The sequence below is a fragment of the Myotis daubentonii genome, chromosome 18 (assembly GCF_963259705.1).
Source record: "Myotis daubentonii chromosome 18, mMyoDau2.1, whole genome shotgun sequence".
NCBI classification, from domain to species: domain Eukaryota; kingdom Metazoa; phylum Chordata; class Mammalia; order Chiroptera; family Vespertilionidae; genus Myotis; species Myotis daubentonii.
This window is the reverse complement of record NC_081857.1, coordinates 23,706,377-23,729,254: the sequence shown is the minus strand read 5'-3', so window position 1 is coordinate 23,729,254 and position 22,878 is coordinate 23,706,377. Positions and strand designations below refer to the sequence as shown.

At 46.1% G+C, this 22,878-nt stretch overlaps 1 protein-coding gene across 1 annotated transcript in view; it reads right to left on the bottom strand.

The window, feature by feature from the left end:
• Positions 1-22,878, bottom strand: part of ASTN1 (astrotactin 1) — a 283,425-nt gene that overhangs the window by 13,766 nt on the left and 246,781 nt on the right. The window contains exons 17-18 of the mRNA XM_059675026.1: positions 690-958; positions 118-152 (exon numbers count right to left, since the gene is read on the bottom strand). Coding sequence (XP_059531009.1) covers positions 118-152; positions 690-958 — 304 coding nt within the window. The remainder of the gene's footprint in view (positions 1-117; positions 153-689; positions 959-22,878) is intronic.

Here is a 22,878-nt window from a genome sequence, read left to right as displayed (position 1 = left end):
TTTTGTCTGTGTTGTTGCTGTTTTTGTGTCTGTTCTGACCCACTCTGTCCTTTGTGACCTTGAGGAGGAGAGAGAGAGGAAATGAGCTAAGTCACTGCCTTGGTCACATTTTCCCACTCATCCCTTTGGGTCCCTGCTTTTTCCCTGAGCATCTGTGGAAAGGGAGAAGCAGAGGAGATGGAGGGGTGGCTGGGAGATGTCATGACCTGCACCATAATATAAAGCAGGAACTTCTGCATGGACATGGCATTTTGAGTCAGAGTGATGGGTGAGAAACCACCCTCTTCAGGCTCAGGTATCCAATGTGCTCCTGCTACTCTCACTGCAGCAGCCAACAGGAGGCAGAACTGAACTCCTCCAACGACTGTCCCCCGAGGCTTTCTGAACAATTACTTTGGTGACTGCAAACCGCTATGCCTCCCCATCTACCTTGTTCCTTCCGGCCCCTGTTGCTCAAAGCCCTACCGAATGTTCAGTTGTGTCTCCTGAGTCATTACTATGGGAGTTGTGAATGCACTGACTTGAACTAATATGCAAATATAAGAAAATAGGTGCTTATATTAGCTAAACAAAAAGTCTCACTATCCATAGTCTAGCATGGGCTCAGCTGCACCTGTCACTTCCTTGGGCCATCGGCAATGCCCTCTGTTGTTGTTGCCTCCCTAAACCAAGAGTCTCAGGCCTCTTACCCGCTGGGTCTGGTTATTGGGCACCAGTTCATAGATGGGGGCTGCTCTGGTCACCTCCAGCAGAACCGGCTCGGCAGGGGTGTCAGGGCTGGATGTCACATGGCACAAGGGGCAGGACGAGGGGCACCGTCCCTTGCTCTGGCACTCCATACGGACTCCAGCTGCCACGCGCTTGGTGCCGGACTCCGACAGGCTGGTGATGTATTCTGGGAACGTTAGCACCTTGGGGTCTCTTTCCCGCTCCTCTGACTCGTCAGATGGGGAGTTGCCTGCCAGACAGAAGGAAAAGGAACAGTGAGGGAGGGAGGAGCAAGGACTGCATGGCCTCATGGCCCTGAGCACCGGAGTCAAATCCCCGAGAGGTCTAGTAATGTCATAGAGGGGGTAAGATGTGATTCTGTCATCTGGCTCAATCTGGGGAACCCCTCCTCCCAGATGCCCCCACTGGGAGAGCAGGCTGTTTCCTGGCTGAGCAGCACCAGCCCCACTGATCCTCTTGGGGATGCTTCTGCAGTTTGTGTGCAGGTCTATGACTGCCATCGATAATGCAAGCAGAACAGCAGTGACAGTTCTGCATCCAGAGAATGAAGGCCTGAACAGTACTCCCTCTAGCATTGCTAATGAATAAAGGCCAGAATAATTTTAAAGCACATGATGGTGGCTAAGTGCATGCGAATAATCATCATCATAGTTTTAACCATAACTATCAGTAACCTTTACTGAGCCTGTATATACCAGGAATGTGATATCTGATCATAACCAGCTTTACACCAGCTCTTTGCATAGAATTCTATCATTACACCCATTTTATAGATAACTCAGGCCAACAGCCTTAAGCTCCTAGCTACTGTATTTTGAGATCTGAAATTTGAATCCAATTTTGTTACAGGACATCTCAGCTTCATTATTAATGTAATGAAGATGTGGAAGGAAGTTTGACTTTTTCAAAAAGATTTTCACTCCAAAGCCTGAAAATGGGTCTATACCACACTGATCGATAAGTAAAAGGGAGTTGGGGGGCTCTTGGTTTATTTTTGGTGACATTGGAAATGCCTACCAAAAAATAATACTTTGTCCCCTGTGGAATAAAGCACTGCTTGGTATTTCTTTTCCAAGGCTTGATGATTTTCTACTGATTAATTCTATGGGAGGTAGAAGTAGAGTCTGCTGGCAAAAAGCCTAGTTCCTTAAGAGTTCCCTGACCCTTTGTAGCCCCAAACATGAAACAGCTGCAGGGAGGTCACTGGGCTTTTGGAAACAATGGGCGGATAGACCATCCATTCTGTTCTCACATAACGAGAATGCAATGTTTGATGGGCCAGATCTTTGGGGGATCTGGTTGGAAGGCTTTGCAAAGTGGTTCCAGAAGGTGACTGCAAGATACGACTCATTGACTTCACAGCAGACTTCTCTCTTGTGGGGTCCAGGCAGTGCTCTCTCCCCCTCTTGTTTGCTGTGTAATACGAGGCACTGCAGCACTGCTGTTTGCAGATGAGCATCTCCATTATGCAGATGAGGCATTTCTACCCCGCAGCTCCATGGACGTGGGCTCCTCGTGCATGCGAAGGCAAAGGGCTCGCTTAGTGACTATCAATGTAGGATATAATTTATTTCACATCTGCATCTGGTTTAATAAGGGATCTAGAGTTGAGCTCAAGCCCTTCCTGGATTTTCTAGAGAACTACATTCCTGCACACACCAAACCCAAGATGATGTTATTAAGTAGGAGACCCAGGAGCCCACACCAGCTAGCTCCAAAGTCACTCCAAGCAACATGTAAATCTTGATTGACATTCAGGCTTTTGCAACTCATGGCTGGGAGTGTTTGTAAAGTCCTCACCCAGCTCCTGGCAAGAGTAAGTGGGGGTGGGATAAGTTTTTGAATTCTTGATGTTATTTCTAGAAAAATAGGCCTTCATTCATTTGGGGAGTGAAATTTTAAAAACGAACAGTACAGATACAGTGCTTCTTTTCAAGATAAGAGTTTTAGAGTTTTGCCTTGCCAGTCTTACCAGAGAGTTGGAGTGTCTCCTGGTTGGCCCTCAGGCCCCTTAGAATCAGATGCACTGCAATTCAAGATCAGCCCACAGCCCTCCTGGTTCAGAAGGTCTTCAACACAGAAGCTGGGAAAAGGTTTCTACAAAGTGACCACTAGGTGGTGATAGCAAGTCTAAAATGACTTCTGTGAGAGGAAACAAATGGTGATACATTCTGTGACCACTTAGGCATCACAGAAAATAAACTTATGGAAAAGTAACACATGGCTACTTAAAAAAAAAATTGTAGTGGCAAAATTTTTCTCTAACAATTAATACAACATTAATGAGTAAAACAATTCCATCCAACTTATCCTAAGGAGAAAAATAACAGAGACACAAGATAATCAAGGGAAAACAAAACTACAGGAGAAAATAAAAATCCCCCTCAATATTATTCACGCGGAGTATAATTTGCTTTAGGGGAAGAATAAGATGCCATGAAATACCTTTTCTCTCACCTCTAATCCCCAAATACCCAGAAATGCCCCTCACCTCCTACATCCATGTTCTTGTATAGAACCTGGGTCACTATTCAGGATGTTCAGGTCTGACACAAGAGGGCACGGTGACCGCAAGTGCAGCCACTAGAGGGCACTGCGACCTCACACAATCTGGAGCTGAGTGACAGCCTCCAGCCCTCCAGCACTCTATCATTAAGGCTTTAATTGCTGTGAACATTTGAGGGGCTGCTCCCTTTGCTGCTGTCTTCTGGCTTTCCAAATTAAAATTGAGATGCTAATCTGAAACCTATATAATTTTATTAAGCAATGTTATCCCAATAAATTCAATGAAATTTTTAAAAATCAAGATACAGCATTCCCTCTCCCCACCCACCTCCTTCAGTCCTGGACAGGTGCAAGGCTAGGGAGAAGGGAGGCAAGGGAAGGAGGGTGCAAAAGAATATGGTGGGAAGCCACCCAACTCTTGTTGTAATTCAGAATCAAGTTTGCCTTCTGAAAATACACCAGTCCAGAAGAGTGGGCCCCGCCCAAGACCAAGACTAATCACCCTGCCAGTCCCCCCATCAGGCAGGATGGCGCTGCCTAGAGAGGAGCTGGGTTTACACAGAAGTGATGAGCAGTGAACTCCCGAAAGACTCCGGCAAAGAATAGAGATGCGGGTGTGAGAGATTTTTCAAGGAGGAAATGCATTTTCCATGCGCGGTTAAAGATACAATTGGGAAATACTCCTTAAAATGATGGAGTCCGGTGGAAAGCCAGATAAATCTCCCTTTGCCTGAAGAGAGCACTTACAGCCATCACATCTGTGGCAAGTGAAGCTCGTTCAAATCCTAAAAGCTTCAGCAGAGTCTGATCTTTGACACTTGCTTTACCTTTGCTCATGCTGGCATGGGTGTGAGAGGGGTCTGTGTATGGACAGTGGTAGGGAGGTGACTCCACCCCATTTCTTTATGGTTCTATTGCCCACTCCAATTACAGCCCTTGGGTGCTTCTGCCCCCATTCCACCTTCTCGATCCTGGGTAGAACTGCTCTAGTAATTTGATACTACAGTGTTTCTTAATAAAATGAATATTCTATTTCAACAAGTGCAGTCTCTGGACATAAGAAATAAGCTATAATTAAAGTCTTAAAAGATTACCATTAGCCTAGGTGCCTTCTGATGGAGGATACGGGGTGTGGTTGTGGCTTCCTTTCACCTGTTTGCAGAACCCACCCCACTGCTCACAGGGGAGGCGCTGGGGTCCAGCCAGGGGACTCAGGTTTCTCACGAGCGGAAGAAGAGCCAACCTGAAATATAGTTCACAGCCCCCAAACTGCAAAGCATTCTGAAAATATAGTTTGCTATAAATAAATGCCATTTGCTTGAGGCTAAATCTGTACCCTCCGGCACACAGTGGATGAATTTCCCCCACAGAACATCGTGGTATGAGAATATTGGCCTTCCCGATGTTCAAAATCTCACCATGGCCGTGCCCAGGGCCTTGGGCAGGTACATATTGACCCACCTGGACTCAGGATGATAAAAGTAACTGAGCCATCCTCATGCTGGCCTGCTGTGCTGGTGGGAACTGACAGGCCACCAAGGTGAATGAGTGGTTATGAAGTAAATTGGTACAATTCCTGTAGGTTTCTGGGGCTGCTGTAAGAATCTCTCTCCCGAGTTGGTGCCCAAGGCAATGTGATGCTAATGACATCACAGCCAGAGCTACAAAGGCAGTTCATTAGGCAGCAAGGAATCAGATGCAAGCTAGTCAGAGCGCAGCTTCCGGAGATGGCGTGGATCCTCAGGAGAGAAAGTCTGACACAGAGCAAACAGCACACGGCCACAGCACACTGAGCCATGAGCCCACCAACACCCCCACTGCAGGTGCTACCCCCATCCCCACCCCTGATGGTTCACACAGGTGTCCTGAGTCATTTGAAGTCATATTTCTGTCCGGGCGGAATCAGTCTCACGGGAGATTCAGTGATGCTGGATGACTTAATCTGAACTTCCAGACCTGCCAAGGGACACACATTCTGAGCAAAATAGAGTATAATCCTCCTATATAATAAAAGCCTAATATGCTAAGTATTTGGTCGTCCAGTCGACCATACAACCAATTAAAACACAATATGCTAATGATATGCTAAGGCCGCTCAACCAGTCGCTATGATGTGCACTGACCACCAGGGGGGCAGACACTCCAACTGGTAGGTTAGCTTGCTGCTGCGGTCCAGCAGATCTGGACTGAGCAAAATGGGCTGGACATGCCCTGGAGCCCTCCCGCAGTCCCTCCCTGGCTGGCCAACCTCCGGCATCTCTCCCCAGCCCTGATTGTGCACCAGTGGGGTCCCTCAGCCTGGCCTGTGCCCTCTTGCAATCCAGGACCCCTCGGGGGATGTTGGAGAGCCAGTTTGGGTCTGATCCCACAGGCCAGGCTGAGGTACCCCAGTAGTGCATGAATTCATGCACCTGGCCTCTAGTGTAGCAGTTCTTAACCTGTGGATCGCGACCCCTTTGGGGGTCGAACGACCTTTTCACAGGGGTCGCCTTAGACCATTGGAAAACACATATATAATTACATATTGTTTTCGTGATTAATCACTATGCTTTAATTATGTTCAATTTGTAACAATGAAAATGCATCCTGCATATCAGATATTTACATTATGATTCATAACAGTAGCAAAATTACAGTTATGAAGTAGCAACGAAAATAATTTTATGGTTGGGGGTCACCACAACATGAGGAACTGTATTAAAGGGTTGTGGCATTAGGAAGGTTGAGAACCACTGCTCTAGTTGATTAATAATCAGAGGAAAAGGATAGGGCACGAACCAGTCACTTCTCTCCACCTCTATGTCTCTCTGTGAGATAATGAGCACCCTGAGGTCAGGGGCTGTGTCTTCCTTATCTTTGACACCTTGCCTAGTTCAGATGTGTAGGTTTATATCTATCTATAACCCATCTATATCTACTATCTGCCTATTACCTATTGTCTATCGATCGATTGATCTATCTATCCATCCATCCATCCATCTCTCCATATATATATACTGAAGGGGAAAGGGGGGAATATATTAAGTCATGGTAAGAGATTCAATTTTTTTTTTAAGCACTCAAAACATAATAAAACCAAAGCATTTGTGAAGAGTCTCTAGTCTAGCCCCTCACCCAAGCTTCAAATAAGCAGAAGGAACGAAGCATTATTCTGATGATGGCCAACTCCACATCTCCAGCCCCATCTCCTCCACATTTACCAGAACCTTAACATGCTTGTCCAGAAATCCACTTGATGTCTGTCCAGCAGGCACCTCAATCACTGTGTCCCCAACCGCCATCCACATTTCCTCCACACTCGCCCCAGCATCTGTCCTCTTTGCAGGTCCCAGTTCAGCAAAGGTACTGACTTCCTAGGTGCTTGAGGCAGAAATCATGGCTGCACTGCTGGTTCTGTCCTGCTCTCCCAGTCAATCACCCAGGCTCCTTAAGCACATCCTTTACCCCTAGCCATTCACCTCTCTGCTGACCCACTGCTACCCCAGAGCAATGAAGTCTAAAGTGTGAGGTCTCAGGCTGCCTGGTTTGATTTCTGACTTTCCCACTTGCTGTGTAATTCAAGGCAAGTTTATTAACCTTTCTGGGCCTGGGCTCTCTCATACATAAAATAGAGATAACTGATCTGATTTAGTAAGGCTGTGGTAAAGATGGTTTCTTCCATAAAGAGAGTTTAGCAGCGCCCCAGACAGGGTGAGTATGCTCCAAATTTAATTATTCTGGCAATGTCTGTCTACTTATGTGCCCTGTCCCCAGCCACCCTGTCACATGGTGGCTCCTCGAGGGGAGAAATTACATCTCCTTCTTCACTGTAATATCCCACATTGTCAAATGCCCAATGCATTCAACAATTCATTATACAAATATTTACTGAATGCCTACAAGTGTTTGTTGAATTAATAAATCACTTAGCATGACCTGTGTACAAAATGACAACTGTCTGTGTTCTGCAGGTACTCTCTGGACAGGCGGGGTTTAAATTCCTTTCTTGTCTGACTGGCCTGGGTGCTTTTGAGATGGTCTAGTTTTCTTCTAAGAAGAGGGGCATCAATCCAGAGTGGATTCTGCTGCTTTCAGGTACAAGTGGGCATGGGTCAGAGATCATCTAGTTGCAAAGATTGAGGGAAATACTGACAAAAGTACATTGTGCAAATTTTGTGAAACCTACACTTGCATTTTAAAATTCATTTAATGTGCATTGGGTAATTCACTACCTTGGGACTGAAGGACTGAAGCTTGATAAAAGGAGAGGCCCACTATGGTGCTGACGAGTAGACAGTGGTTCTTTTGCGACTAGAAAATGTGAGGTTATAGCCACTAATGTCACAAAGTGACAAAGGGCATGGCTGGTGTTTGGGCCTGTAAGGCTCTGGGTACCAAAGGTGGCTGAGATGGGAGATGCATCACTGTGTGGGTGAGCTGGGGTGACAGCAGTCATTACTGGGATTCAGAATCACATGTTCTCCGTCACCAGCAAAAAAGGGCAGTGGTTGTGATAGCAAGTGAGAGAAAGGCATTTGGAACCAGGATGGCCACAAGGATGAAACATGAACTCCTGCGTCTTCTGCAGGTTTCTGCTTCACCCAGTCTCAGCCTGCACACGGGCCCCATCCACGCTTCCAGCCACACACTCAGCACTCCCATAGCTCAGAGGAAGCACATCTTTCTTTGGGGATTAAATACTAGAAAACCACTGGCTCACAACTGCTCAACATGTCCAGAAAAAGCCCCAACTCCAAAGAATTTATATTCTTGTCCTTTCCTAAAACTGAATTAAACAATTTTTTAAATCCTTTATCAGACTGTAGCCTTTATTTTCTGTTCTAAAATTAAAGTTACTGTGCACTTCAGATCTAGTGCTTTGGTATTTCTTCGGGAAGTTTCTGGAAATAGCAGATGGTCTTTGTTAAAAGCATGAGCAGCATCTCTGGGTGTGGGGCAGTCCAGTGTGGTAATTAGCGGTCATCAATACCCACTAGGCACCTCAGCAAAGTGCCATTAACTGGGAGACTCAAGAAAAGGTATCTTTTGGAAAATTGAATTTTTCTTTAATTGATACTTAGCTAGAAAATGCTTACACTTCCTCCAATCCTTGTTGACATTTTTCTTCCCTAAAAATGCAGTTTTCCGATTTTCTGCCTGTCCCATGAAGCACTGCCTGCGAAACAGGCTTAAACCTTTCCCCAAGGTGCCTCCAAGGTGATAATTTTATTCATCAATTATGACTATGCAGATTTGGAAGCTGTGGGAGATAGAAATAAAATGGTACCTACAGCCCAAATGGCTTTTTAAGAATTGATCAATAGTATAAGGTTCCATTTTGTTAAGATTGCCTCCTCTTAATGGCCGTGTTATCAAACAAATGATTGCCTGGTTGAGGTTCCTGGCTAATTAGGTTTCTGTGAAATTGAGGTTTTGGTGCAAGCATAGTGCTTTCTCTTTGCCCAGCACTGGTAGTCTGCTTTAGCCTGGGAACAGTTAATTTAATGACAAATGGATGAAACTCGCCAAAGCCTCTATCAGTCATAGTGAAATCCGTTTGGGATAAGAGGTTGAATCAAACAGCCAGATGGCAGCACCTCCAAGGAATTAAGAACACAAAGATAGCCTTTGTCGAGCTGTGACCCCCTGTCCAATCTTGACCTTGGTGTGAGGAGGAAATGGTGAGGACAGCTGAGAGATACAACCACTGCTTGGAGACCCAGCTCTACACAGCCCATGTGTCTCAAGACTCCCAGCAACAAAATCCAAGTAACTGAAGCACTGACTTAAAAAATGAGCCCTTCTAGAAAGACCAGCATTTTCAAACTCTTTCATTTCATGGCACACATAAACTAATTACTAAAATTCTGCAGCACAACAAAAATATATATATTTCTGCTCAAAATAGGTATAATTTTGATTCATTCACATGGGCTGTCTATTGTTGTGTTGGCTGCTGTGTTGTTTTTTATTTGACAATCTAAGGGAAAGGAGGTTAGGGCTCCTACATAGTCAGGTATTGCATGTTTTAAAAATTTGTAGCACACTGGTTGAAAATCTGAGCTAGACTGTGAGTCCGTGGGGCAAGAGCAGCCTTATTCTTGGTGGACTGCCATGGCTCTCACCCAATGCCCTTTAGTTGGTAAGAATTCAACAAATATTTAGGGATGGAAAGAAGCAAAGGGACTTTAGCTCTTCCTAGTCTTTGCCTGCAACTCATCAAGTGACAACCCAAAGCCTCATTAGGGTTCGCCACAAAGGCCAGGCCAGGCTCAGCGGAAGGATCAGGAGGTGATTACTAAGTGCCAGGGGTGTGGTAGACTGGGCTGATTTCATTGTCCTCCCGACCCCCCAAAATATCTGTCTTTCCTACCTACCTCCCTCCGAATATTTATTGAGTGCCCTCCACTCCTGCCTTTGCCAGAAGTGATTCCATGGGTCCTTCGTGCCTGTGTCCAGCAGAGCATTGACCTCACTTGTGTCAGACTGAGTCTGCCTTTGTATCTTGTCTGTCTGTTTCCAGGGTGGGGTCTTACTCATCATGTGTCCCTGGAGCCCAGCACCTGATACTCTGCAGACACTTCCTCAGTCTTGGCTGAACAGCAATAAATTGGTTCACGTATTATCTAACACCCACCCTCTGTAATGTTTACATGGTGGCTATTTTTCACTTGCCTCTTATGGTCCCATTTCTTTGTTCACCAAATGCCTTTCATGGGACTCTGAGTGGATCACCAAGGTTTCTGTCCTCATTAAGTCTCTTCCTCTTAGTTTCCTAGGGCTGCTCTAACACACTGCCAACTGAGGTGGATTAAAACAACAGTAATGTATTGCTCCAGTGTGCAGGCTGAGAGCCTGAAACCCAGGGGCTGGCAGGGCCATGCTCCCCCAAAGACTTGAGGGAAGACCCTGCCCTACCTCTTCCAGCTTCTGGTGGTGCCTTCATTCCTAGCGTCCTCTGGGGTTCCCTGGCTTGTAGCTACATCACCCCAATCTAGGCCTCTGTGTATGTGTCCAAACCCCCCTCTTTTTGCTCTTATCAAGACACCAGTCATTGGGTTTAGGGCTCACTGTCAGCATGACCTCATCTCAAAGTAATTCATCTGCAAAGACCCTGTTTCCAAATAAGCAGGGCTTGCATTCTGAGGCTCCAGGTGGTATGAATTTTAAGGAAACATTATTCAACCCGCTGCAGTGTCCACAGCCTTCAACATGGTGACATTGACTGTGAGCCCTCCTCTGACCACAGCCGGTGACAATGTACTGGCTGGCCATTTGGGAGCTACTGTCCATCCCCTGGACTTCCAGCCAAAGTGCAGGTGCGACTGGAAGAAGTTTCCGCTCCATCAGCATCCCAAGGCCCAGCAGCGGCTGTGTGTGGCCTCTTGTCAACACCAAAATAAACCTGACAAAGAGATTCAGAGTCACAGCCTTTGGATGTGCAGAGATGCACTGGGTTATCCCTGCTGATTGGCCATAGATGGAGCCGTACGGAGAGAGAGAGTGGAGAGGACCAGGCTGAGAGGTGGAAATGGGGAGCACCTGAGGGCTGCTACTGCCAAATCTCCATTAGCAGAGAGTCCACATGAATGGCCGTGCACTTGCCTGGAGAATAAGGCTTATTCCTCTCTGCTCTGGGTTTTCCTATCTCAGAGGCTGAGCTGAGAAGCCAGTGTGCACCCCCACATCTCTCAGGGGCAGGTGCCTCCCCGACTTCTTCTTCTACCCCAAGAGGGAGCCAGGAAAACTCAGGAAGATAACCCAGAAAAAATATAGAAACAGAGAGGGTGCAGAGGAAAGGGAACTCCCAGCATCAGCTTCAGCCTCTGCTAGTGTTGAGGGCTCCACTGGGGGCCTCCCTGAGCTCCTGCTTTATCCACACTCAGATTAATGAGGCTTCCCTCTACGTAGCACGTGGCATTATTTATCCGCTAGGGGGCGCCAATGAGTCCTTTAGCTTTGCCCAAACCACCATGCAGCAACATTCTCCTCTACCTGGTTCCATCTCACCCTTACACACTGACTCCACCTCCTCACCTGTATGCTCCAGCTCCTGCCTCGTCATCTCTTTCTCTTTCTGGCTTCAAACCTGGAGAAGAGGAGCATCGTCTAGGGCAGTGGTCAGCAAACTCATTAGTCAACAGAGCCAAATATCAACAGTACAACGATTGAAATTTCTTTTGAGAGCCGAATTTTTTAAACTTAAACTATATAGGTAGGTACATTGTTATTAACTTAATTAGGGTACTCCTAAGGCTTAGGAAGAGCCACACTCAAGGGGCCAAAAAACCACATGGGGCTCACGAGCCGCAGTTTGCCGACCACTGGTCTAGGGAAATCCCTGGTCAATTCTGAAATGGTACAACCTCAGCTGCACACCCATGTACACAGAAGGTGTGGGCGTGAGTAGGTGTGGGGGGATGCTCACCTGAATGAGATGCAGGGAGTCACTTGGGGCTTATGTGGCTCCCCAGCCAGAGAGGTTCAATGCCTTGCTGAGCTGCTGCAGTCTGTCTTATAAATATTTTAACTATCAAACAATCTAGAAATTTTTAATAAAAATATTATTCAGTAATAATACCATTCCAGCCAGCAAGGGAATGTTGTAATGTCTCCATTTCCTCTTGATACTCATCTAGCTTCTGTTTTTCAAATGAATTCAGATGTTAAATCCTTTTGCTGCCCTGACCAATTTATTCTGCAAATTAACTACATATAACAGAACTTAAAGTCTGTTACCACTTAGCTTTGCCTCACTGAGATTTATGCTGCCTTCCTGCCCATTGGAGCCACCAGCTCAAATAGATTGTGGCTCCTGGTGGCAATTTTGGATTCTGCACAAGTTCCCCATCTCTTGGTCCTCATCTCTTGAGTTTAAAATGCACTGAGTGGACCGGGTTCTTTCACCCCTCAGTGACCCGTGCATGCCCTCTGGTCTCTGCAGGTGCCTATCCAACCTTGATAATACTCTCCTTGTGAGAGCTGCACCCACACTGGTGTGTGAGAGGCTCAATGGCTCGGCCTGGTTGCAAAATCGTTTGTAAATGGCAAAAACAGCTGGATGCTTGGGAAAACAAAGGTTATAAGATGAAGAGCCTGGCAATGAGGGGAGCATGCTGCCAGGCCAACAGTTATAGCTCCCATTGTATTAAGAGAGCGTGGTGAGCAAGATGATGGAGAGAAACAGCTGCCTCAAGCTACACACCATGAGTTGGTTCAGTTCTGGGTGACCCAAGTAGATAGAGATCTGACAAAAGGGCGGGCTGTCAGGATTGCAGGGCACCTGGAGACAGAATCATAGGAACAGTGTCATAGAAACTGGGGCAGTTTGGGATGGAGACAAGGAGATTCGGAAGCAGACTTAGCAGTTCTCTGTAAATATTTGAAGGGTTGTCATGCAGAAGTGGGACCACATGAATTTTGTGTATCTCAGAGAGTGGAGTTAAGATCCAAGGGGGGAAACGATAAAGGGATGAGTTTACAGAACCACAAATTTTCACTGAGCGCCTATTATGTCAGGTACAGTACTCAGTACTCATATATACAGATAAATAAGAAAAAAAGCTCATTTTCTACTGTGCATGGTTGGGGACGTGGATAGAAAAGTAGACAATAGGATAGGGGTGATATTAGAGGCATGGGAGAGAAGCTTTGGGCATAATCAGGAGAAAGTTTTGAAATCTAATCTGGAGGACGCGAGGAGGCTAAAACAAGACTTGTGATTCCTCTGGAGACAATTTTGGTAATAATTTACAACTGAAACCAAGTAGGTGGGCAGCCTTGGAGATGGCGAGCTCTGGCCTAGCAGAAGTATTCATGTGGATACCAGGCAACCACTTGCCAACGATGTCCAAGCAGGCGGAGCCATTCAGAAGCATGGGTTCAAGTCCCTTTTAACAGCCAAATGTTAAACTTTTATTATTCTGTGATCCGAACTTCTCAGTATTTCCCTAAGTCAGTGGGGAGGAGCCGGGAACCTGCATCAGGCACAACAAGTAATTCTGACTTAGGCAGTCTTCTGATCTCTACCCTAAGCAAGAATAATTTACTTTATAAATACTGTCAAAATACTTTTTAAACATTCTAAAAGTAACCCCAATAAGTAAAAGAGATAAAAGTGAGCAGCAGACTCCTTAGGCATCATTACTATTTGGCAAAACTAAACAACTCTATTATTTATGGATGATACTTCAATGAATGGTAGGGGGGAAATGGGTAGAAAAGATGCTGTGATCATGCTGAGCTTTAACCACTTCAAGGAAAAAGTTTACACAAGTGGAACAAGAGGAAGTTTTGATCCCCCAAGTCGACCTTTCTACTTATAAAATATTTCTCCCCAAGTGCACCACTACTTGGAGGTACTAGCATGGGGTAGATGACATATAAAAGGCAGCATTTAAGGGACCCCATTCCATGTTTTAAATAACTATTTGTAACACACTAGAGGCCAGGTGCACAGATTGGTGCACAGATTTGTGCACATTGAAAGGAAATTAATTAGAAGGTGGCCAATGGGGCAAAACTGGGCGCTGGGGCATGAAGGGCATCTGCGGAGTGAGCGGGGTCCCCTAGGCAGGTGGGGTCCTTCGGCCTGGCCTGCGGGATCGGGCCAAAACCAGCAGCCTGACATCCCCCAAGGGGTCCCGGAGTGCAAGAGTGGCTGTTGCTCGGCAGCTCCTGCGTTGAGCGTCTGCCCCCTGGTGGTCAGTGCGCACCATACCTACCAGCTTAGCCTTTTATATATATAGTAGAGGCCCAGTGCATGAAATTTCATGCACTGGGAGGGGGTGTCCCTCAGCCCAAACTGCATCCTCTCGCAGTCTGGGACCCCTTGCTCCTTACCGCCTGCCTGCAGTGGAGGCAGGAGAGGCTCCCACCACCGCCGCTGTGCTCACCAGCCCTGAGCCTGGCTTCTGGCTGAGCGGCTCTCGGCCTGTGGGAACTCACTGACCACCAGGGGGCAACTCCTGCATTGAGCATCTTCCCTCTGGTGGTCAATGCATGTCATAGTGACTGGTCCTTCTGCCATTTGCATATTAGGGTTTTATTATATAGGATAGATAGGTGTGAGTGCTAGAATGTCTAGATTCTTTCTTATTTCATAGAAAAGAGAAAAACAAAACCCTTTCTAGGTATGAAGAGCCCAGTGGTATTGTTCCTTTGCACCAATTCACCAATCTAGGATCAAAACCACATAGAGAAATACAGAAAACAAGATACATTACATCATGAATTCCATTTTAAAGCTTGAAGTTATAGGACCTTGGATTTACTCATTACTCCCAGAGTAACAAGTGTCCTGGAGGATAATTCAGGTGTTGTCTTTGTTCTAGTCTAGTGTCAAACAGATAATGCCATATGACGGAATGAGTGCTCGATCCTGTGTGCATGTGTGCACGTGTACACACTCACCAACAAAATACAACCTCCTCCCTTCCCCCAATCCCAGAACCTTAACGGATGTCAAGAAGGCCAGGGAACAGAACCCTTTTCAGATGGTGGAAGATAAACTTGATCCTTAACATTGTCAAGTCCCTGAGGCACATCTAACTTTGCACTCTGAGAAACAGCAGAAAGGGAATGTTGCAACAAGTAACCAATGTGGAAATTGTGTGTGAATACTGCTAAGTACTCAGCTCAAGGCTGTAACCATTATTCGTTTGTTTTTTTGAGTAAAATCTTTGTAGATCCTTCTTATGCTTCTGTCTCCAGCCTCCCAGGAATTTCTTCTCATTGAATAGTTGGTTGATATCAGGCAAAAGTCAGAAGACCCAAAGTGGAACTCAATTCAATCTGATAGAGCAAATACTAAACTATTGAATGTCTATTTACAAGGTGCTGTGCAGGCCTTTTGAACACACCAGAATGAATTATGTGTAATCCTACATCCAAAGGATGTAGAGGAGACGAGACAGACACACAGAATTAAGTGCTATTTTTTAAAAAGGATCAAAGAAGGACCAGGTGATTAGGACAGTTAGACCAGCCCAGGTTTCACTGGGGACAGAGCTGTTAGACTGGGTCTTGGGGGGTGAGAGGATCCCATAAGATCAACCAGCTGCAGTAGGAGTTGGCAAGCTTCCTCTGCAAAGGGCCAGATGGCAAGTATTCTAGGCTTTTCTGCAGCAACTACTTAGCTCTGCCTGTGTTTGACAAAGCAGCCACAGACAATACCTAAATGATAGGTGTGGCTATGTTCCAACAGAACGTCCTTTATGGATAGTGAAATTTAGATTTCACATGATTTTAACATGTCATAAAATACCAATTTCCTTGGCCAAAGAGGTGAAGACACCTCTGTTTTTTACCTTGCTCTGCCCTGATAACCCACATGGTATCTAACAACCTGATCAACAGAAGAAATACAGGTCCTATAACTTCAAGCTTTAAGATGGGATTCATGATGTAATGTATCTTGTTTTCTGTATTTCTTCTCATTCTCCAGAACGTCTCCTTCCTGGAAGCTTGCGGTGACTGCTCTGGCCCTCACTCAGTCTCTCCCAACTCCAGTAACAGATACAGTTTGGACCAGGTAATGTAGGGCTGATTGTACAGCCTTGAGGGAGACAGACCAGGTATAGGCTCCACCTCTCCTGCTGATCATTCTGTGAAGTTGGGCAAAGTAACTGACCTCTCTGTTGCTCAGTTTTGTCATCTCTCATATAGAGAATTGACAGTGTTGACTCTTACTCAAAGCTTAAGAAATCCAGTCATCTCTTTGAGTTCTGAAAAATGGCTTACTGCAAAGAACCACCCTTCCCCATGAGATTTAGACATGACTCACAGATGCTACCTTTGTTTACTGGTGACAAGGCCAGACATAGACCCTCAAATTTCCCACTTTGCCCTATAAATGATTAGCTGAACTGTTTTCCTCCACTGATTAATCGGAACAAAAAGCTTGTTAATTAAACTTTGGTTAAGCTCCTCTCTTTCCTCCAGGCCCCTGAACGCTAGCCCACCTTCTGCCTGAGCCAGGATCCGGACCCTCCTGTGAACAGGCTGGCTTCACACCACTTCCCCACCTACTTCCTTCTAGCTTTGCTCATGTCTCTCTATAAAAGAGATACATAACTTGCCTAATTCTCAAGATGCTTACAGACCTTATCAGAGCATTCTCCCAATTATAGTGTTCCCTGCCCTACCTCACCCTCCTTACAATACTATTTTTGATTAAGGTGACCTCACTAAGCCCCATTTTGTCTTCTACTTGAAAAAAAATATATGCATTTTGTCTTCTACTTGAAAAAAATGTATTAGTAGAGTGCCAAGATGTCTAATGAAAGCAACTGCTGTTATTAGCATTATTGCTGTTATTATTGTTTGTTATCTTGCTACCACAAATAGACTGCAAATTCTTTGAGGTCAGTATCATACTGTAGAGCTCTCCACAGTACCTAGCACAGTGCTGGGCACATAACAGGTCTTTAGTAGATGTCTGCTGACTCACTGATGAATCTGTCACTGTCATATCTGGAAGCCGACAACCCAGTGTGACCCTACATTCATGACAAACTGGATAGTGTGTAAAGGACACTTCGCTCTGTTCTGAGAAAGAAGGTGATCAGAGAAGGACTGAAACCACCACCTGAAGGAATCTTCCTTCCTAGGCATCGAGCGAACATGGCAACTCCTGCTTCCCTTCCACCTTCTCTGGCACATAACAATTGCTTTTACACAAGAGACTGTCTATGGCCACTACAGAGAACTGTTGGTCAATGGTGAGAAGCAAAGGAGAGAGAAATGAGCAACTTTGGGAGAATGCTGTCTCCAAGCACACCCATCACTTCAGCGGCTAGTAAGACCTTCCACAACCATGGAGAGGTTGGAACAAATGCCAGAAGACTGTTTTTCTCTTTAAATATGGAAGAATATTATATTCTGGAAAGTAGAAGTTATTAAACATTATATCCATTCCCTGTGTGACTTACAAGAGGAGAACATGGTGATAACAGAGACCTAGAATGAGTTTGCCCTGAGCAAACCATCATGGCCAACCTCACATTCTCTGTTCAAAGTATTTTTAGGTTTTTAAATGCCTCTGGCTAAAGAAAATCTATTAATTCCACCATTCCCTTGAGTTCCTCCCATTACTGAGAGGTAGTATGACCAGCTAGTTAAGAGCCAGGTCTTTGAAATCCCTGTGACCTGAGTTCTCTATGCGTCACTTTGTGTGTCTGGGAAATGAAAATGATGGTATCTGTCTTTCAGAGCAGAATGTGAGAATTCAATAAGTTCACGTATAATAAACCACTGTATTTACAGTGAGAGCTCAATAGATCAGGGGTGAGCCTATGACAAAGGTAGCCTGCTACCTAGGTGTGTGAGGCCTGAAAGCTGAGAGTGGATCTACATAAATACAGTTACACGGATAAGGTAGGGCAGGGGTGGGCAAACTTTTTGACTCGAAGGCCACAATGGGTCCTTAAACTGGACCGGAAAGCCGGAAAAAAAGCATGGATGGAGTGTTTGTGTGAACTAATATAAATTCAAAGTAAACATCATTACATAAAAGGGTATGGTCTTTTTTTTTTTTTTAGTTTTATTCATTTCAAACGGGCCGGATCCAGCCCGCGGGCTGTAGTTTGCCCACGGCTGAGGTAGGGTCATACTGAATGGACCCCTGAAAGAGCAGACAGGAATGTTAGACTGGAAGCAACAGTTAGGAGCGAGCCTTTGCCTGGCTCCATAGGAAGTGGTATCAAGGGTGGAAACGGCTGAAGACGGGTCAAGCGTGTAACACAGACCGACTTGGAATGAATGAGTGTATGAATGGATGACAGACAGGAGACTGTCCTAACAACACAGGCATGGAGCTCTGGGGGTCAGATTGGGGTGACAACCATGTGTAGAGAATGAGGGCAAAGCAATGGAGTATTTCAGAAGAAATAAGAGACTTTGGCGCCAAATCTGGACGAAGGAGTTTGGAGAGAAAACTTTCTACCTTATTAGAGGCCACATAACTAAAACTCAGAATTTTTCTAAGCAGATTTCACAGAATTTTTGTTTTCAGGGTTTGTTAATGGCATTTCTCAGAATAACACAGACAGACAATCAGCAAGATTTTCAAGGTCTAATGTGAAGGGGCAGCTAGAGTGAAAGTTAAGCAGGGTTTTGGTAAATCTTTGAGAAGCCTTTAAAATTCCGATATGTTACAAATCTCCAAGAAGGAAGGCAATACAGCACACAATGCCGTCCAAAATAATCTAAATATGGAATTCATTGTTCACAGAGTATCTTGTTGGATTAGTGGGCTGCAGAGCCCAGTTGGGAAAATAATCTAATTATTAACATTTTTGAGAACCTACTCTGGGCTGGATGCTCTGCCAGTCCTGACTCTTAGTCCTGACAATTCTCTGCAACGTCCTGATGATCCCATTTTGCAGATGAGGACACCAAGGCTCAGAGGCTGTAGTCACACTGGGTCTATAACTCCCAGCTCCGCCTCCTCCTTCTGCACCAGGCTTCATTCCCCATCATAGACCTAGGAGTTCTTCAAAGTCTGACTTCCCAGCTTTCTCTTTCCCAAGAACACCCAAGTGCCACATATTGTTTAGTTTTCAACAATTTCTGAAGTGTTTCCTTGGAAGGCAAGATTTCATGCACCACAGCCTGCTGATAGCAGCTTCCAACCTACTGGCCTCACCTGTAGTATGCATGGCTTCTGGTGGTAGCCTTCGGGTTTCAGGTTATTCCTCTCCCTTTGCTCCTCAAAACCTGATACCTATGAACATGACAACATAGGCAGGAGGGGGCATAGTGAGCATCTCCTGACTCTCCAAGCAGGCAGGTGTGACGTGGGAGGGGAGGGAGGCACGGAGGAGATCCTGGTGCCTCCCAAGTCCCCAGAATTGACATGTTCCCACACCAGTATTCACAGACGCTACCACAACTGCTTAGTGTTAAATTTAGAATAAAAACCAATTAAAAGATAACAAGGAAACATATGTTCAGAGTGGCAAGAATCAGAATGTTTATGGACATGACCTCTAGCTGCTGTGGGAAGGATGAGTGCATTTTACCACCCTGAGTCCCAGCCCCCACCACTCTCAGTCTTCAACACATCCCTAGCTCATCTCCACACAAAGAGCTTTCAATGAAAACTGTGATTTTACTGTGGCAGATGGACTAACTAGTACCTGAAAACCAGAGGCCATCGGTGACCCTTCTCCCCGACGCTGGGGCAGAGGGATGAATCCAGTGGGTTGAAGGTGCTTCCACATGGGCCCCCATCAAGGCAACACACAGGTTGTCTGAGATAAGGGTGCAGGAGAGAATGGGGGTTCCCCATTCCTCCCTTGTATCTCAAGAAGGTGTGTTTGCAGCTTACTAAAAAGTGGGATATTGCCAGGATGGAGACCCCAGAAAGGTGGGTCTGCTGTCTTTAGCATCCTCTGACATGTCAGCATCCAGAAACAACTGTACTATCATAAAAAGCAAACATTCTACTGAATATAAGCTGCAATGGAAGAAATAATAATAAAAATAAATAAATTATAAAAGGCAAAAGTTCTGCTACTCAGGCGTCTGGGTCTGCCCAGTTTCATGTCTGGGCTAACGAGCTTAAACTTCTGGCTGCTCCATTACGGGGGGTGGGGGGGTGGTGGTGACTGCAGGGCCCACAGGGGTCCCATTTACATCACCCAGGAGACTTCTGCAGCGGCCCTTCCTGTGGTGTACCACATCCTCACCCTCCACATCCAAAGAGTCACCTACTAATGACTTTCCTAAATTACTGTCCCATCCACCCTACATTTGACATATCTTCCCCCTTAATCCAGACCTTCAGCTGTTCCCACCTGCTCTCCTCCAAAATGTTTCTGTCCAATCACCCGGTCTCTGGCTTTTACGTCCTGCAATCATCCTCTGCACCATGACCAGATGGATGCTTCTGAAGCCCAAGAGGAACAGGTCCTCTCTTCACTGAAATCCTTTAGTAATTCTCAAATGGTTTCAAGATAAAAATAAGAGACTAGGGCTTGGCCAGCCAGCCCTTAGGCCCATGCCCTGGCCACCTCTAGCCCTATTTCACAGGTATTTGTGTTCTCATGCCCCCACGTTTCACCTGCCTTGCCTTTTTCCTGTTTAGAATATCCTCTCCCCAGCAGCCACCCACTGATGTCCACACACCCTCCATCACTGCTGGCAACAACTCCTCCAGGAAGGTTTTCCAAGCCCTGCCCATCTGAACTCTGAGCGACTCTTTGGTGCTTCCTGTTCTCAGGCTTCTTATAGCCCATGCCCACACTTCATTGTAGATTCTGGTTTACTAGACACCTTTCCACATATTTGATGAACAACTTCAGGGAAGGGCCCAGCTTTTATTCATCAACATACTCCTAACACTTAGCACAGGGCCAGACATTCAACACATCTTTAGCAGTCAGAATTTAGTGAGTGCTCACTAACTGTGGGATGACACTCTATCCCTAGGGCTGGGGTGGCAAAGTAAGGGCTGGGCAGAGCACAGATTTTATTTTCTTTGCTATTATGTTAACAATGCCTAGTCATAATAACTCTGTTAAGAGTGGATGAGCTCATGTCTGTTCTGGCATCCCCATGGGATGGCAAAGGGACAAGCCCAGAGCCCCCTTGGTCCCAGCAAATGGAGAAGCAGACACAGAGCTGAGACAACAATGCCCACTGACCAAGCCCAGGGTCCAGGCCTGGGTCTACCCCTCTCTGTGCAGCCGCAGACTAGCAGTTCCACGTGTGGACCTCAGTTCCCTCTCTCTGGAGCTGTGGGTGCTGGGCTACCAGGGGAGAAGTGTGACAGCCCTCGTGCAAGGGCACTGGTACTGTGGGCAGATGTCCCAGGTGGGGAATAGTCCTATGGCTCAACATACTGAGGATCTAGGACACCCAAGGGACAGCTCTGCTTCACATGGTGCTGTCTGTGGTTTCACAATTCAAAGCGAAGCCAGTGTGACTGAGAGCAACCCACAAAAACCTTCCCCAAACAGAGGCACCCAGGCCACCTACCTGCTGCTTCCCAGGGTGGTGGGAAATACGGACTGTGTAAACAATACCAACAAATGGGAATTCTGGCATATATACTGCCATTATGATTCTTCCTCAGGGCCTTTGCAGTTATAATATTTTGTAATTCCATAAAGGAACTAGGCAATGACATTTGACCTACCAATCTCACTCCCCTGCTCAGCAGGGTAAGAAGCTGTCCACCCTCCTCTTCACCACAACCTTCCCCACCCTCCCACTCCCTGCCTTTCACAGTATTGCCTGCACAACTCCCCCCACATCTGACACCGCCTCTGCCTTCTACCTGTGAAAGCAACTCCAGGTTTGGTCCTGGCTCTGACTCAGCTTTCCTCCCTCGCTGAGCTTGGTCATTCCCAGGGTCAGGTACTGGCTGAACTCTGCAGACCCCCACATTAGCATCTCAAGCATTGGTCTCTCCTCTGACTCCAGGCCTACATCTCCGACAGCCTACCTAACTCCTCCACCCAGATGTCTATGGAAACTCAGAATCGACAGGGCTGCATGAAACTCTACTCTCCACCTTCCCCCAGTCTGTTCCGTCCTATCAGCCCCAATTTGTAAATGGCACTTTAGTATCATCAGTTGTTCAATCAAATATCTAGGAATCATCTCAGTCCTCTTCCCTTGCTCCTCCGTCCCCAGACCACCCTGTCTTCAAGTTCCTCTGGTCCATAAACAACCTTCGCTCTGTCCTTTCTTCTCCATGTTCAACGCCAGGGTCACTGTTTTAGGTCCCTGACTGGTGTCCCTGAGTCCACTCTGGCCTTGATGCTGCTCCAGCCAGTGCAGGGCATGTGACTGGGCTTTTGCCTCAGTAGATTCCTTGCCAGTATCCTAGCAGGGTTTATGTAGTATTGCATGGCCAGCTCTGCCTTTCCGGGTTCCAGCCAGACCACAGCTTCCTGTCCTGGCTCACTCTGCTCCAACCCAATTAGGCCTCCCCACCTCAGAACTTTGTACCGGCCATTCCCTCTTCCTGGGATGCCTTTCCTCCAGCTCACCATCCACACTTCAGCATAGTGCCACCCAGGCCTTCCTGACACCCTCTCTGAAGTGGCCAGTGCTTCTGCGACCCTCTATCACGGCCCAAAGTTCCTAATGTTCTGTTTACACTTCATTTACTTGTTTTATTGTTTGTTTATATTGAGACCAGGAATCAGGTCCCTTCTACAGCATCGCCTGCTGAATGCCTGCACAAAGTAGAAACTCAATAAACACTGAGTGATGAACAATAAAGAATGATATAAGAATTTGTTTTAAAAATGGTGACGGAATTGTAAGTAAAGTTTTCTGTGGTTTCAATTTGCTTTTAGGTTTACCTGTAGATACTAAGTGACCTTTACCAGCTCAATGGTTGCAAGATACATGCTCTATTCAGGTCCCAACATGCTCATTAACCTTGAAGAGAAAGATCATGGAAATTTTGAAAGTCTAACACCTCTTCTTCCCACCGCCAACCCTGTGCAAAAATGTACAGACCAGCAAAGCAGGAGGACTGACGTCTCCTATTTATCCTCATCCCCACGACTGATCAATAATCACTACAAACCCGCTATGAGCAGGATCTATGGCCTCCCCTATGGGGATTATGCAGTGGCCACAGAGTCCCTTCTCTACAGCAAAATAGACCAAATAAAAATACACGAAGTCATAAATGCCCCGAAT